The sequence below is a fragment of the Prunus avium genome, chromosome 3, assembly GCF_965620075.1.
Source record: "Prunus avium chromosome 3, drPruAviu1.hap1.1, whole genome shotgun sequence".
NCBI classification, from domain to species: Eukaryota; Viridiplantae; Streptophyta; class Magnoliopsida; order Rosales; family Rosaceae; genus Prunus; species Prunus avium.
The window spans coordinates 30,614,606-30,630,989 of NC_142286.1; the positions used below are offsets into that span (position 1 = coordinate 30,614,606).

Consider the following 16,384-nt stretch of genomic DNA (forward strand, 5'->3'; position numbering starts at 1 on the left):
TAATCATAATTTCATAATACAAAGCAAAGAGTTAACTATGGATCTACATCTATGGTTATGTCTATAAACACATGTCAAATGCTGAGAAATGTGTTGAGATATATTGGGTTAAAGTAGTGAGCAAACATATTTCCAACAACAAAATATTTCCTCCTCCCCTATAAGTAGAAACTCCTACATGCCAGAACATGTGAGTAGAAAGTTTTTCTTCTTATATTTTTAATAAATTATTTTTGCACATGTGTCAAACTTAAATTATAATTTTGCACATGTGTACTAGGGCTCGTCAATGGGCCGGGTCAGGCTAGCCCGGCCCAAATTTAATGGGCTTGGGTCAGGCTGGGCCGGGCTTTAAAAAGAAGAGAGAAAATACCGGGCCGAGCCGGGCCGGATTTTTTTAGAAAATTTAAAGCTCAAGCCCGACCCATGGGCCGGGCTTGAGAAAGCCCATTGGGTCGGGCCGGGCCAAAACGGGCCTACTTCAATCGAAAAAAATCATAAACTTAATCATAAGGGCATTTTAGTCCAAATTTGAGATTAAACTCACTTAATTCCAATATTTTCACATCAAACCAAATTCATAAAACACCTAATAAAGTCACACAACTTAATAAGATTTTCTACAAAAATAATAAAACCAAGTATTATTTTTGAGGTTATTACATAGTTAGACCGTAATATGCTTTAAGAAATAATTTAAAAAAATAATAAGTATAAAAAAAATATTTTTTTTAAAGGATGGTATGAATAAATATGCAAATGCTTGGTGATGTGTTCAAGAAAAGCATGATTATATTTGGTAGTACGATTATGTTTTGTGATATGATATGTTGTTCATCTTATATATATATAATTGTTGTATTAATAATTGACACAAATTAAATTAATGTGCTAATCATCCAATTATAAACTAGGAATGAGTAAAGAAAAGTAAATGAAATGAAACAAATTATATATGTGATTTAAGTGATATAATCATAATCCTAAACTCTTATTTATACATAATTATATATGTATGCGGACCTAACGGGCCGGGCCGGGCCGAGCTTTCTTGGGCCTAATTGGGCGGGGCCTATGAATCGGGCCGGGCTTCAAACACTCAAGCCCAAGTCTAGCCCAGCCCAAGATGGGCCGAGCCATCTCAAAGCCCATAACGGGCAGGGTCGGGCTTTTTTTCAATGGGTCGGGCGGGCCCCCATCGGCCCATGAGCCCGCGGGCCAAATGATGAGGAACATAAAAGGTCAAAATAATATAAATATATTTTTATTTGATCAAGGGACGAACTATCAACTTGAATCCCTTCCAATATTGAGAAAAAAATACGTCACTAAATTAAATGCTAGTTTGTTTTTTGTTGTTGTGATAATGTGATCACATTACGTACTTCAAAACTTGCTTATCTATTTTCATTTTAGGCTTTTTATTACAAATGGTCCATGAGATTTGCGAAATTATCACATTTCATCTCTAACTATTTTTTGTGACAATAATGGTCCTTAAGATTACTCTTCACACATCAAAATGATCCCTGTTGTCAGTTTCCGTCAATTTTTTTGTTAAATTGCTAATGTGGCACATATGTGAAGCCCACATATCAAATGGTATAGAGCCACGTGGTTTTAAATATAATATAATATATTTTTAATATTTTTAAAACTTAAAATTCATAAATAAAAAATAAATTAAAAGCAACTTAAATCTTTTTATATATTTTTGATAAAACATTTGAAAGCAATTAAAACACAAATATTTACGGGTGCCTATGAATTTCAAATCTATGACCGTAGATAAAGGTAAAAGAACTCAACCATCTACATTCCATCACCTATATAAGGTTTTTATTTATTTATTTTTGGTAATGAAAAGACAAATCTAAAATCGCACCAAGCTTAGCGGGACCCATCTCGCTTGTAAGCCAGAACAGTATTTCTAAGCCAAAAAAACTCAAGAAACAAGTAGCTAGCTCACAGGAAAAGAGTCAATAAAAGGGAAAAATTCTCACTTTTTCTTCCTTTTTTATTTTTTGTTTAATGCGTGTTAGAAGCTTAGAAAGCAACATGATCTTCACCTGCTAGTCCATGAAATGAAACAAACCTAACAGCCTTCTTCAACCTCACCGATAACCAAAAGGGCCTCTAATTTACCAGAAGTTTCAGGCTTTCGATCCTCTCGATCTACCAATACTATGGCCACCAATGGTGAGCAGAGAGCTGCGAACGCAGAGAATAGCTTGGAGAAGATCAAGCGTCATCTGGCTTCGGGTTCTGGCCGTAACTTGTTGCAGGGCCCACTTCTCAAGCGATCCGAGACGGTACGATCCCATAGCCTCCCATTTGTCTTTCTTTTACCTTCTTTTTTTGTGGTTTCATAGTATATTTTTAGGATTAGATTTTGGTTCTTGCGAAAGTTCTTTATTTTTTTGTTGGGTCAATTCCGAATTCAGATTCTGTTGGCTTTTCATTGGACCGCTTATAATGCGAATTAGAAAAATGATAAGTAACATTTAATAAGCTCCCGTTGATATTATTGAAGTTCAGTCATTTCAAAACTGAAGTCTATATAAATCATGCTTGAAAAAGTTCTAAATGTAAATTGGACACTGGGATGGTTTGGCGAGTTTTTCTTTGTAGTGCTCTTTGTTCTGGAAATTATTGAACTGCTGTTTTCTTTTAACAGCTGAGAAAATGGAACGAGCGGTGGGTGATCTTAGACCCGACAACAGGGAGAATGGAATACAAGTTAGTTGTGCAAGACATCCTTACTTCAATTTATGCCTTATAGATGCATTGACCAACACCATACTTTTTTATGATTTAGGATTAGGAGAAATGAGCCGACTGTCAAGGGAACCATTCTCTTTGATGCAAATAGCACAATCACCCTTTCTCCAGTGAACTTCCAGTAAGATTCATTTTTGCATAATATCCGTTTTATATAACAGTCATCTGTGCAGGTTGTAATTTCCATGATGGGTTACATGATTTCTTTTTCTGTTTTGTGTTTTCAGTGGGATGCAAAAGTATGATGGCTGCTGTTTCTGTATCCTCATTTATTTTCTCTAGTATTTTCGTAATGTAGAAAACAAAATGAGGCATATCTTTTAACTTCTATAGAAAACATTCTTGTAAATCTGGATCGAAATTTCTGAACTTGCATGCTTCTTAACTTCATTCTTTAGATATTGGGACCCCACAGAAAAAAGACTACTTCCTTTGTGCAGAGACTCCTGGTGCAGCTAGAGCATGGGTATCAACACTACAGTAAGTCCTTTCCCTTTACAGTATGCTGTAGTGATTATGTAGATGTTATTATATATCGTACAGTTTCGTCTTTATGTGCATGTTATAAATACTTTATAACCTCTAGGGCAGAGTTATATGCTGCTGATTCAAATGAGAAATTAGTTAACATATGTAATGGAGATTATCGCTGTGGGTTGAGGAAAAAACAAGGGTTTTAGAATTTGTTTTCCTATTCTTAATATTTAATTTGAACTTTCCCAATGTAGTTTGAGTTCTCTTTTAGACCGCCCATTGCGTATAGTTGGGCATTGTGAAGTTCTCTTGTAGTTTACAGGCCTCAAATGTAATGGCTTATCCAAAAATTTCCTCATCTTCAATATATTAGCAAGTTACTTCTCTTAAAATGTGACTTATCAGGGGAAAAAGGACTCTTAGTTTGTTATGTTACTTCAGTCAAAGATATTATTCATGCGTCATATGGTTGATGTAAATTTTTTGTATGATGTCAATAGAAGCCTGTGGTCCATTGGGGATGAATTGGAATAGGGTGCATTTTCAAGACAAAAAGACTTAATTTTCTGTTGTCTTAGTGAAAGAGGCAATGCTTATCTGACAAAAATTCCACCTTTCCTTTATTTCCCATGTGGTATTTGACGAATCATTTCCATAAAGACCAGATTAGCAGTTTCCATTACTACATGTTTCATCTAATCTTGTCTTTTGCTCTTTTTTCGTTTTTTTGTCCTCTGACGATCAGAGCAACACAATTGGTTTTAAAGGCCCATAAAGAAGCTGTGAATTCCTTGAGTGGCAATGGTTCTGCGAAACTGGGAACGGTTGCAGCAGTAGTTGCTGCTGCCAATTCGACTGCTTTGGAGAGTTCTAAGGATATTGAAGCAGCAATGCATATTTCTTTGAGAAATGCTTTGGGAGTGATAACGAATAAGCCAACTGATGGTCCAATGGATGATTTTGCAATTATGAAGGTACTGCTTATGATCTGGTTATTTACACTGCCCTACATTCATTTTGAAATGGCTTTTACAGTATAGTTTGTTAATGAAAGGGCCCTGGTTTCAATTGTACTTTATCAGTTCTGTGTCATGAGAAACAGTTTTAGAAGGTAATTGACACCCTATAGTGTTTAAAACATTCATTTGTGCACAACAGAGATAGAAACATGCTACATCATTGAATTTCTTCCAAACTTGTGAGAAGTAAACATGAGGAATGTTGACTCCTCTGCAGTCCTTCAAATCCAATTGCTCTTTGTGATCATTTAGTTCACTTAGACTTTGTTTTCTGATTGTGTATCTCTGTTCTGTAGGAGACATTACGGGTCAAAGATGACGAACTACAAAATTTGGCTAGGGACCTTCGTGCACGCGATTCAACAATTAAAGAAATAGCAGAAAAATTAACCGAGACTGCTGAAGCTGCTGAGGCTGCAGCCTCTGCAGCTCATACAATTGATGAACAAAGGAGAATTGTTTGTGCAGAAATTGAGCGCTTAAAAAAAGATTCAGAGAAGCAGCTGGAATCTTCCATGTTAAAGGTATTGATAAGCTCTTCTATTTTAATTTTGTAGTGTCTTTGGATAAGTGATCTCCTTCCCCCCTCCACTACCATAAATTATTAATTTGGAAAAAGAAAAAAAAAAAAAATTTTTTTGTTCTGAGAGCACTTTAGATTGTTCAAATTTTTTGGTGGCTTTTGTTTATATTTGTAGCTAAAAGATTCTGAAGAAAAGGCTATGGCCTTAAGCAAAGAAAGAGACCAATTGATCAGGCAGAGAGATTCTGCTCTTCAGGAGGCACACATGTGGCGTTCTGAGCTTGCAAAAGCTAGAGAGCGTGTTGTGATATTAGAAGCAGCTGTCGTGAGAGCAGAGGAGAAGGTTAGGGTTGCAGAGGCGGATGCTGAAGCTAGAATAAAGGAGGCTGTGCAGAAAGAATCAGCTGCGCTGAAGGACAAGCAAGAGCTCCTGGTCTATGTGAATAAGTTGCAAGCACAGCTTCAAAGGTTTAGTACCTTCTGCCTTTTACCCAATATATAAGTGGCTTGGGGATTACTATGCATCGAATCCTTTAGTCCCTTATTGAGTTATCATCAATATTTGATTAATCAACCATTTCATGTTGACAGACATCACATTGATACGAAGCAAGTGTTCGAGGAGAAGTCCGAGTCTGGCAATACACCCCTGACTAAACATGTAGACTTGTCTGAAGAAAATGTTGATAAAGCATGCCTCAGTGTTTCTAGAACAGTCCCAGTACCAGGGGAGAGTGTAGTTCACATGGCTGGGGATCAGGTCAACCACCGGCCAGTTGGAGATGGTGAATGGAGTGACATTCAGGCTCAAGATGCAAGGATAGCTGATGTAAGAGAAATTGCCCCCGAGTCAGAAGCAAGTAGCTTGGATATTCCAGTTGTTAGCCAACCAGTTGGTAACCAACATGAACAAGGAGGGAACTCTTTTCATCAGCCTTGAAAATGAAGTGATACATTTGTAGAGCAGAAAACTTGAAATTGTAGGGCGTGTGGCGGACTATATAGAAGTCAGTTATAGGAGAAATGTGAACTTGGTGTACTTTTTATACCCTTTCATTTAACAAATTGAGGTCATGGCAGCCTGATTCTGCATGGATCAGATATTGGCAGACTAGGCGTCTGTATGCGACGGGCACGTTGTGTCGAATATTCACAGATAAAGAAAACATGTGCCAGGCCCATCTTTGTATAATGCGTTCCATGTGATCCCGCTGGGCACATACAAAAATTTATCCTGATTGTGTTCATGTTGTGCTATTAACAGAGGGTTTATACTTATGTGGAAGAAGTATCTTTGGAGCTTCTCCCTAAACGCATGTTTTTGAAAAGAACCTAAGTGGAATTTTCTGTGCAACAATCTGAACATTTTGTTTTTCCTAACTTGTTCGTTTTATTAATCTATTTATTTACATTTCTGTGAGTTTTTCCTCCTTTATGCGAGCAGTATGAGAAGTTCTATGACATTGAATATTGATGGTGGTTTTTGCTTTTTGGGTATGGTGTGGTCATCTACAACCATAAAACCAAACCCCACAAGAACTGTTTCTCAAAAGAAAAAGAATATCCAAAATTTTGGAATCTAACTTATATGGTTAAATTAAACCTCATTAAGTGGAGAGAATCCGCATTGTAATTGGTTGTATGCACCCATATCTCTATGGTTCCATATTTTTTGCTCACCACTGCCCAAAATGTCACAAGAAGTCCAAGAATGTTTAAAGCCCAATATAACATATAATGTTGGTCATGCGTTAAACCAAGCTGTATTTTAGGAATTTATCAATTAAATAAAGGCCAAAAGTCATTTTTGGTCCCTGTAGTCTGGCACTTCAATTACTTTTGACCCTATAGTTTCAATTCCGTCAATTTTGCCATTATAGTTTCGTATTTATAGCAATTCAAGGACATGTTAGTATTCTTGTCAGTTTCTTTCACGATGCAATGGGCAATTTCGTCAACCCAAAATCCTTGAGCGTAAAAGCTTGTCTGAAATTCTCCCCATTTCATATTAGGGCTCGAAATTAAACCACTAATCCCAATTTTTTGAAGAACCCTAAACCCAAATGACCAATTTCAAGCCTTAATATGAAATGAGGGGAGTTTCAGATGAGCTTTTATGCTCAAAGATTTTGGGTTGACAAAATTGCCTCTTGCACCGTCAAAGAAATTGACAAGAATACTAACTTGTCCTTGAATTACTACAAATACAAAACTACATGGTCAAAATTGACGGAATTGACACTACAGAGTCAAAAGTGGTTGAAGTGACAAACTACAGGGACCAAAAGTGACTTTTAGCCGTAAATAAATATATAAATAATATACATGCCATGCCAAGCAAATAATGCATTTTCCTATGCTAAACCACCCGACAAGCTTAAGTGGGCCCAAGCCACATACAAGCATGAGGCTTGCTAAGAGGGTTGTGGTGTGGATGGTTACAAGGATCGATGAGGCCCATCAAAGGTTTAAGAAATGGAGGTTTTTGGGAAATGGAGGTTTTTGGGCTGCTTGGGAGCACCAAAGCCCAAGCCCAAGCCCATGTCTATTGAGCCTATTGAGTGGATAAGCAGAGAGCATGTCATCTTCCAGCCTTTATTAGCCGATCTCCAATTTTCTACCTTACAGCACCAGAACAACTGCCAATCTTGCTTCAGCGACTACTACCCATCCCCCAACTGCCCCGCACTAAAGCCTCAGTCATACTTACTGTGTCACCAACTTGAGCCGCTCATTCATCACCCGCTTGAGCTTCAGTGGCTATAAAAGGAAGCACCCAAAAGGGAAGAAGGGGAATGAACAAAGAATGACACCAATAGAGCAAGCTATAATCTCATTGTTGGAAACACTCAAGTCTAACCTCAAAAACCATCTTCTTCTTTCTTTTTTTTTTTCTTTTTTTTTTTCCTAGAAACCATCATCTTCTTCTCGCAGTAACCATCCTCTCATTTTTCCAGAAGCCATCCTCTACCTTTTTTCTAGAAACCAGAAGCCATTCCAAGCTCTAAAATAGCCTTTATCCAAAACATTGTTTCAAGTCAGGTAGACGTTGTTGCTAAACTCATGGAAACTTAGCTCCCATGCCACAAGCCACTCAAGCCAAGCCAAGCCAAAATTTCAGTTCACAACAATCATTATCAGCTTGATGAGAAGAAACCAGAGTATTCCCTAAGAATTAGCATTCTTTCGGGGTATTTTGGGGCCTAGTTCTTGAACCCAGGCAAAAGGGCAACGTCACTCTCTCTTTATAGTGGCCCAAGTTCACCTAGAGCTGCTGGAACAAAAAAGATCCCCACAACCACTTTAACCCAATGTTTACCATCACCATCACCATCATTCTCAACACTTGACATGTGTTTATGGGCCTAACCATAGTTAGCTTTTTACTTTGTATTTATGAGGCCATGGTTATGCTCATGGACACATGTCAAATATTGAGAAGGATGGTGAGGGTACACCTTAGGTTAATGTGGTGAGTAAAAATGCTCTCATATCTATATAGCACTCATCACATGACATGTATGTATACACCAAGTAATTATAGTGGTGTTGTAGTACAATAGTATGGTCACGTGGTTTAATTTGTCCATATGTTATAATATAAGTGGCTATTTATTGACACTATTCTATAAAAGGAGGAAATATCAACCATGTCACCCCCCTCATATTATAATGCGTGTACATGCTATACCATGTAATCCTACTACCATACTATTATATAATTTCTCGTATGCACCCATGTCTATTCTAAAAGGAGGAAATATCAACCATGTCGTCTGATCGGTTCATAATTGTATATCATTTTGTACCCTTCTAGCTTATGATTTGGTTATGTTATTGAGTTAAACTTGTGCTTTTAATCCATTTTCTGTTTTGATAAGTCCATAATTTCATACACTTGCATGCCTTCTTTACTTAGTGATTTTGCTTAGTTTCTCTTTATTTTGAGTCACTTACTTCTGTTTGTGTGTTTTGTAGGTTAAGATAGCAAGAGATAACATTTGTTGCAATCCATGCATGTTAAGGGCTGATTGGCATATGAGGAATATGAGCTTAAAGACAAACTAATTTTGGCTACAGCCCATTTCCAGCCCAGTTTCGTAGGTCAACTTCTTGGCCTTGGATCAGCATTCTCTAGGGCTCGGATGAGGAGACATTCTTCATAGAAGTTGTTCAATTGGGTGTCTAGTATAACATATCCAAAATTCAGCCCAATTGAACATATGTGGAGTCCTTAGCCCCTCCAACACTGAACCATGCTCAGGAGGATTTGCAGCTGCCAGCTTTGAGCCTTGTCTCCTCCTTTAAGCCATGTGCCTCACCCATGCTGCAACTGACTTTGGATCCAACATAATGAGTGAAGTGGGGAGGCATTCCAGCTATGAAATTCTAAAGGAGCAAGTTGGTACATGCTGGAGTTATTATAGAGAAAGCATGTGCATGCATGTAAAGCAAAGAAATGAAATGAAGTCAATTCCAGTCTCTGTTCGGCAGCCAACTTGCAAGGCCCAAAACGCACACTTCTACTGCTCCGATGGGAATACTTTCTTCATAGAAGTTGTTCCAATGGGTGTCTAGTATAACATATCCAAATTTGAGCCCCATTGGATAAGTTTTGAAACCTCTGGCCTTCCTACACCAAGTCTGGTTCAGAAGACTCGTTTTTGTTCAACAACCAAAAGAAGACCACATGGGTTGGCAGCAAAAGGCAGCCACAATTGATCATCTTTGATCCCATGTGAATAAAGCTTGAGGTGCAGCAAAAGAAGTATGGGATGAGATTGATTCCAACCACACTAACATAGACAAGATGAAGTGTGAGTTATGGGTTGTATTAAAAGAGGAATTGTGGTGTTGGATTTCATCATGTTGTTCCTCCCTCTTAGCCCTATAAATAGAGAAGCCTTCAAGCTTCATAAATCACACCCTAAGGGGGGGAGCTCTCAAACACTTCTCTAGAGCTCCCTTCCCTTCTCTCCCTCAAATTCTCTTAGTTTCCTTTCTAGTTTTCAATTGTTGTAATGAAATATTTGTGTTGAAATTCTCCTTAAGTTTTTCTTAGTTCCACTTTACTTTTCATTGTTATGTAAATTCTTTTCTTTAGTTTCAAGTTTAATTAGTTTCCAAGTTTCAATTATGGTTTTTGTTCTTATTCATTATGCTTATAAGTTAATATGCTAGTTTGAATGATTGATCACCATTTAGGCTTGCATGTTAGCTATCTTGGTTTGAATTAAGAGTAGACACCATGCTTTAATTCAAATTGAACTATGAATAGGAAGAGTATGTATGGACATTCGACAACAGGGATTAGATACATGCTTGGTTGTTTAAATTGTTCTTCTATGCTTAATGGGTTCCTAATGCTTAGTTTTAGGTTAGACAACAAATGATCAAATTAGGGAATTAGGAACACAAGGTTATGACCAAACACCATGGCTTAATCATACTTTAGCTAGAATCAATCCATTAATCTAAATTGAACTTGGGAACTTATCTACTTGAGTTATTTTCTTTTCTTTCTTTCTTGTTTTATTTATTTTCTTTCTTGTTATTCTGTTTTGTGTAGGAAAACTGAATTGGATTATTCAATCACCAATCCCTGTGGAATCGACCTCGCACTTACATATCTTATACTACCAAACGGCTCGTGCACTTGCGAGTATCACAAGTTGAAGATGCAGCTGAATCCATTTTGGTGCAGCTGAATCGACGCAACATGTCGTCCACCCATATTATAACACATGTACATGCTATACCATATAATCCTACTACCGTACTATTATATAATTTCCCGTATGCACCCATGTCTTTATAGCACCCCTCACGTGACATATACTTTAATACTTATATTTCTACAACACTTATCACATGATATACCCATGTCTTTATTGCGTTCATGTGTACTTGTACAGCTCATACTTAATCCAACTCCTCTATTCAATTCATCCTCATCTCATTACATATTAAAAAAACATGTTTACAACAATCTAGCATTTGACTTTGGCACACTATATATTATAGTATATATTGATATTTTAAAATTATAGTTAAATTAGTAGGTAAATCAAGGTTTGTCACTACACTTATTTATATGGGAGTTTCACTAAAATACCCAAAATGGGGGCTGAAATTATAAAAATACCCAACACCCAAAACACTTTATAAACATACCCAAAACTCATCATTACACACACTCAAAATCCATTTATAAACATACCCAAAACCCATCATTACACACATACCAAAAACCCATTTTGGGTATGTTTCTATGTTTAAATAGTGCTTGGGTATTTTTATAAATACATGTCTAGGATTGGGTATTTTTATAAATATCTATATTTATATATGACAGTCGCTACAATTTTATTACATTATTTACCCACCATGAGACAGAAAAAAAAGGCCCACAGAAAAGGAAAAAAAAACAAAAACAAAGCTTTGAGGTGCACACGACCCTCCAAATATGCCTAAACCAATCTATACAGTCATAAACTCGGGAAAGATGGATCAACAGCCAGCTGTACCACTGGTCTCAGCTCATCCCAGTTTCCATTTATAAAGAAATCGTTGTCGCTTGGAATATCCCTCAAGCTTGAATAAGATGTTGCATGTGGAGTCTCCCCTACAAATTTAAACCACTGATTTGTTTCATCAACTTGTTCGTCCACACGAACCGGTCTTGATGATGATCTTTCAATGCGTTGCATGACAACCGAGTCTTGAGGGCTCAAATGTGGCTTGCCGCAGTAATTCTCAGATTCGAAGCTGCATGTTTTAGAACTTGAATCGGTAGGATTTTGTTTGGTGTTGCCTTCTTTCCAATTATCTGGTGTGTACTTTTTGTAAGATGGGATTCGTTTGAAAATTCTGCAGAGTGTCCAAACTTCCTGCAAACCCAATCACGTGGATTCAAAATTGCGATTAGCTTTCTGACTTGCAAATAATTAGACAATTAACTTAATGAGGAGATATAATCCAGTACTAAGATAACTAACTCCATGCGTATAGGGTTTGTAATGTTCTCTTGCAATAATTAACCTAATTAATGTTTTAGATTCAGGTAAATATAAGTATCTTAATTACATTGCGCAATATTATCTATAATATAATATTTCCGTCAATCTGATAAATATAAGCATCTCATGTTGCATCAATTGTTTTCTTATACCGATCGAGTTTTTTGACATTTCCTACTTGTCAATGAGATCTATATATACATATATTTAAACAAAATTTCACTTTGAGCATACAAATTCACAATCTGACAACACAACTTTATCAAGAAACTTTACACATATAAATTGTGGTCTTATCATACTTCACTTGGGGCATACATATATATATACAAAATTTGAGTCACCTAACTAAGACTATAACAGGCTATCTCCAATGTTAAGACCCCAAATTCTAGATCTGGGTCCAAACCTATGTTAGGACTTCTCCAATGCCCTAGAAACCCAAAATCCAAATTTACTTTCACTCATGTGCATCAATTAGAGCAAAAAAGAATTACAAAGCCTTTAGGCACCACCATTTTTAGACTCATATGAGAATTTTCGTATGAAAATTTGGGTATTACATTAGACATGCCCTAAGAATTAGGGAAGAGACTTACAGCTTCTTGTGTAATGTCCTTAGCATTGAGGATGTTGGTAGTTTTGCCATGGCCATGAGGTGGAAGGCGAAACTCATTCATCATCCAATCAGTTTTGGTGCCTTTGCCAGCACTCCCACGGTAGTAGACTAATGATTTCTTGAGGCCAATGCACTCGAGTGGCTCTTTCACTGAATATATGGGCTTATCAATGCCAGTGGCTTTCCAAAATCCAGAACCCGTCACTCTGTTAGGCCTTATGCTGTTCCTGTATTTTCTCCCTCTTCTGCAAAAGAAGTAGCACTCTTTCTCCCCCACAGTGCTTACTTCTTCATTGTTACCCGAAAACAAGCAACTCATGAGAGCAAATTATAAATTATGATATATATAGGTTAGAATGACACATGCATGCAATGAGGTTGGTCAGTTATCTACGATGAACTCTTCGTGTTTTGTATGTCTCAATGTGTTTTGGTTAACTTAATAGGAGATAAAGACTCACATATGCAAATAGTTTTTGTTACGGCAACTTTAGGACCCCTAATCAGCGGAAAAAGTTACATAATTCAGAGTGATGGGACAATTGTGTCTACAACACTCATCTCAATTGTCCCATCACTCCACCGCATGTAAGTTTTTTTCCTCTTAACCATTGCATGTTGTCCTAGCTATCTAGCTAGCTAATTTTGCTAAACTTTTTCTTTGGAAGAAATTATTTAGTAGCGGACTTAAAATTCAAATTAAAGTGATGATTACACAACTAACAAGAACCCTAATTTTCCTTCGGATGGAGATATTAGTTTCATTTTCCTAGCACACCGTAAAAATGACTACATATGCTTTTGCTATACGACATGCAAAACGCGCAGCCTCCTCGTAGAATTCTCTCTTTCTGCCATACCAGTTGTACTGTATAGATCTATCAACTTTATATCTGAGATATTAATCCAACATATTTTCAAGATTTTTGCATCCATATTTATTCACAGATACACATATATAATCAACTGAAAAACAAAAATTATGAAGGGTCTTACTTGGAAGATCCCAAGGATCATATTTGTAGATATCAATCTGTTTGATGAGGTCCATGCTAATGGGTTTCTTCTCCACCTTCTTCTTTAAATAAAACCCAACAAGCTCCTCATCAGTTGGATGAAATCTAAACCCTGGAAGTATCATTTCCTCATCATCATCCTTAACCTTCTGATCTGATGAATTTCTCATCACCTTTGCCACCTCCATATCTCTCTCTCTCTCTCTCTCTCTCTCTCTAGACTCTACTATTCTTCTCAGCGCTATAGTATCAAAGTCGGGAGAATCTTCTTATATATATACAGAGAGAAAATATCTTAGTTAAGTTTCTCCCCCACGAGAATTTTAATTAATTAATTAATTAAAATATTATATATATCGATGTTTCAAGCAGTGGTGGTTGCCTTAGTCAAGTCATGGCATGATCGAAAAGGTCTTGGAAGAAGTCTATATCTCATATGCTGGTCCCTCTGACTCTGTCCACATGAAGGAGAGTTCGAGTTCCAGCCTTTGACCCATTTTGCCCGTTTTTGGCAATCTCCCATTTTTGTGCAGTGAATTTTCAAATCTAATACATGGATAATATATATTAGGTGATATGGAGCATGTGTGTCTCATTGGGTTTTCATACGTGGGCAAACCTGTTTTCATATTACAAAGAAAATTGAGGTTCCACCCGAAACCCAATTGGTAATGAGAAAATAACACAACTCCTTATAAGCTCTTGTAAGATTTTGAACTTTTCAATATCACATTCATGTTCTCACATTTTCTCTACCTTTTCTTTTTAATTAATTAGTCTTTCAAGTACTGATTATGTGTGACTAATTGCGATTTGTGGAACAATCCTGGGTAGGCTTAGAAAAGGTAAATTATTAATCATGGAAGGTAAAGAACATGTGACATGCGACCTTTTGAAATTTGGGGATATGGATCATGTAAAATAGTTTAAAAGTCTACCTGAGTGGGCAACCCCCTTGACTAATTATATTGGCCACGTCCCTTACTCTTTTATTGGGACAATTAATTTTCAACGCGAAGCTTAGTAAACAATATTAATTATTGCTGAGGGAAGATATATTTGACCCATTTTAATGCATCAAATAGAATTATATTTGCCCCCCTATATAGACCAGGCCATTGTCCACTTTGGAAGGGGGATAATTCTTATTCTCTTATGATGATATAGTTTTTTTTTTCTCCTATGGGATCTAGCTCAGTGAAAAAAACCTTGTATTAAAAAACGTATAATTTTATGTTATATTTTGATACAGTACATGAGGCCCATAACGTTCTATTTGCATAACCCTTTTAACTAATGATATGTTTCTTCTTAATATTAAAAGAGATTTGAAGAAAAATAATAATAATTTATCAATAAACTAGGTAAAAATATTATATGTGTGTGATATAATATTTCTTTATGAATCATATATACATTTTTTTTTATAAATATTGTATGTGTGTGATATTTTTTTCCTTATCATTATGTTCTCTTATATTTATCGATATCAAGAACGTATAAAGATTTTTATGTGTTATTTTTCGTTAGAATAATATATTTTTAAAATATATATATAACTATCGTATAATTATATTTACTGATTGCATTGTTGATATTTCTTCGGTCATACCTTTCTTCCTTACATATACGACTTTCAACAAGCATAGGAATTGTCATCTCGCCAGCATCAAAATTTGGCAGGTGAGTTTCGTACAAAATTAAATGCGGTCCGCACAGCAGAAAGGAAGAAGAATATATATATATATATATATATATATATATGCATTGAATTTGATAGAGACGCAGATAGAGAAACGGTTGAAGTGGAAGCCGATAGGTTTTTAATGGCCAGACTGAGTTTAAATTTTGAAGTCAACCATGCAAGCAACGTCAACAATTTTATTGATACTTAACACCAAATTATTGAAAAGCAAAAAGTCCAAGTCCTATGTATATTTGAGATTGTATGGCAGAGATATAGTCAAGTCTTGCAGAAGCTTCTTCTTCGAGACAAGCCCCAAGTTGCAACTTACACTCCTTAGAATAGTCTTACCTCCGACGTATGCTTACCTCTCATCAATACTACGCCGTTTTTGCTTTAATCTGTATCTCTGTACATGTAAAACAATGTCATGCTAAGAATAATAGTGTATGAAAAAGGGGGCTCCAAATTAAGCATGATTCCAAACAAGGCTCACGAAACCAATATAATTGAAACCCTAAAAATAAACCAAGAGTCTAAATAAACACTACCACCATCATCTGAAAAAATGTCGTTTACAAGAAACGCAAGGAGGTTTTCTAATTCTAGTAATAAAATTCAAATTTACTGCTATATATTCATGTTGAAATGGAAATTTTGACAACCACTTATTAGAGGTGGAGGGGTCATATAGTTGTGACAATTTCTTTGACAAATAAATGTATAATTCTAGAACATTTAGAAAATACTCATGAAGGTACGTAGGTAATTTACAAACTACTAGAAATTTTTGTATGTTGTGGTAGGCAATTTTTAAGTATTTAAACATTAAGCAAAGATACGTAATATGTGGTGAAAAATCTGACCAAAAGGAAGGAAAAAAATGAATAAGTATGACTAAGACTAGTAGAAAATCGCATTGTCAAATTTCAAAGGTTTTTGTGACCTAAACTAAATTTTCTTTTGATTATGGTTTGACTGGAAATCAAATGTACTATTAGGTGTATATTTGTGACTTCCTGTAGAAAATGATGGTGTTTTTTTTTTCTTTTCTTTTTACAAGAACAACGAACATTATAAGAATTCATTGAATATAATTTTAATTAATGGAGAATAACCAAACTATGGAAAGTCTCCTCTTCTCCAAGTCTAGCCAAACGAAGAATTGACAAGGCAATTGGCAAGTCAAGTCTCAAGTGGCCCCTCTCTCTCTCTCTCTCTCTCTCTCTCTCTCTCTTTTCAATCCACG

The 16,384-nt window shown here is 36.1% G+C and overlaps 2 protein-coding genes across 2 annotated transcripts; one reads left to right on the forward strand and one right to left on the reverse strand.

The window, feature by feature from the left end:
- Positions 1-1,966: 1,966 nt before the first annotated feature.
- SWAP70 (Pleckstrin homology (PH) domain-containing protein) lies at positions 1,967-6,177 on the forward strand. Its single transcript, XM_021969170.2, has 9 exons — positions 1,967-2,312; positions 2,678-2,739; positions 2,819-2,902; positions 3,009-3,040; positions 3,180-3,261; positions 4,001-4,229; positions 4,571-4,798; positions 4,973-5,265; positions 5,389-6,177. The coding sequence occupies exons 1-9, from the start codon at positions 2,187-2,189 to the stop codon at positions 5,735-5,737; spliced, it is 1,485 nt and encodes a 494-aa protein (XP_021824862.1). The 5' UTR covers positions 1,967-2,186; the 3' UTR covers positions 5,738-6,177.
- Positions 6,178-10,904: 4,727 nt separating this feature from the next.
- LOC110765948 (transcription factor JUNGBRUNNEN 1-like) lies at positions 10,905-13,704 on the reverse strand. Its single transcript, XM_021969194.2, has 3 exons — positions 13,432-13,704; positions 12,416-12,723; positions 10,905-11,687 (listed from the first exon to the last, which is right to left on the reverse strand). Exons 1-3 carry the CDS (start codon positions 13,637-13,639, stop codon positions 11,286-11,288), a joined length of 918 nt encoding a protein of 305 aa, XP_021824886.2. The 5' UTR covers positions 13,640-13,704; the 3' UTR covers positions 10,905-11,285.
- Positions 13,705-16,384: the final 2,680 nt, after the last annotated feature.

What these genes read in the sequence shown, in the direction of transcription:
- SWAP70 (XM_021969170.2), top strand. Translation starts at nt 2,187, where the DNA reads ATGGCCACCAATGGTGAGCAGAGAGCTGCGAACGCAGAGAATAGCTTG. An exon ending in ATGATTTTGCAATTATGAAG is followed by an intron (nt 4,230 to 4,570) that starts GTACTGCTTATG and finishes TCTGTTCTGTAG; the next exon opens with GAGACATTACGGGTCAAAGA. An exon ending in TTGCAAGCACAGCTTCAAAG is followed by an intron (nt 5,266 to 5,388) that starts GTTTAGTACCTT and finishes TCATGTTGACAG; the next exon opens with ACATCACATTGATACGAAGC.
- LOC110765948 (XM_021969194.2), bottom strand. Translation starts at nt 13,639, where the DNA reads ATGGAGGTGGCAAAGGTGATGAGAAATTCATCAGATCAGAAGGTTAAG. An exon ending in TGATCCTTGGGATCTTCCAA is followed by an intron (nt 12,724 to 13,431) that starts GTAAGACCCTTC and finishes GTAACAATGAAG; the next exon opens with AAGTAAGCACTGTGGGGGAG. An exon ending in AGGACATTACACAAGAAGCT is followed by an intron (nt 11,688 to 12,415) that starts GTAAGTCTCTTC and finishes TTGGGTTTGCAG; the next exon opens with GAAGTTTGGACACTCTGCAG.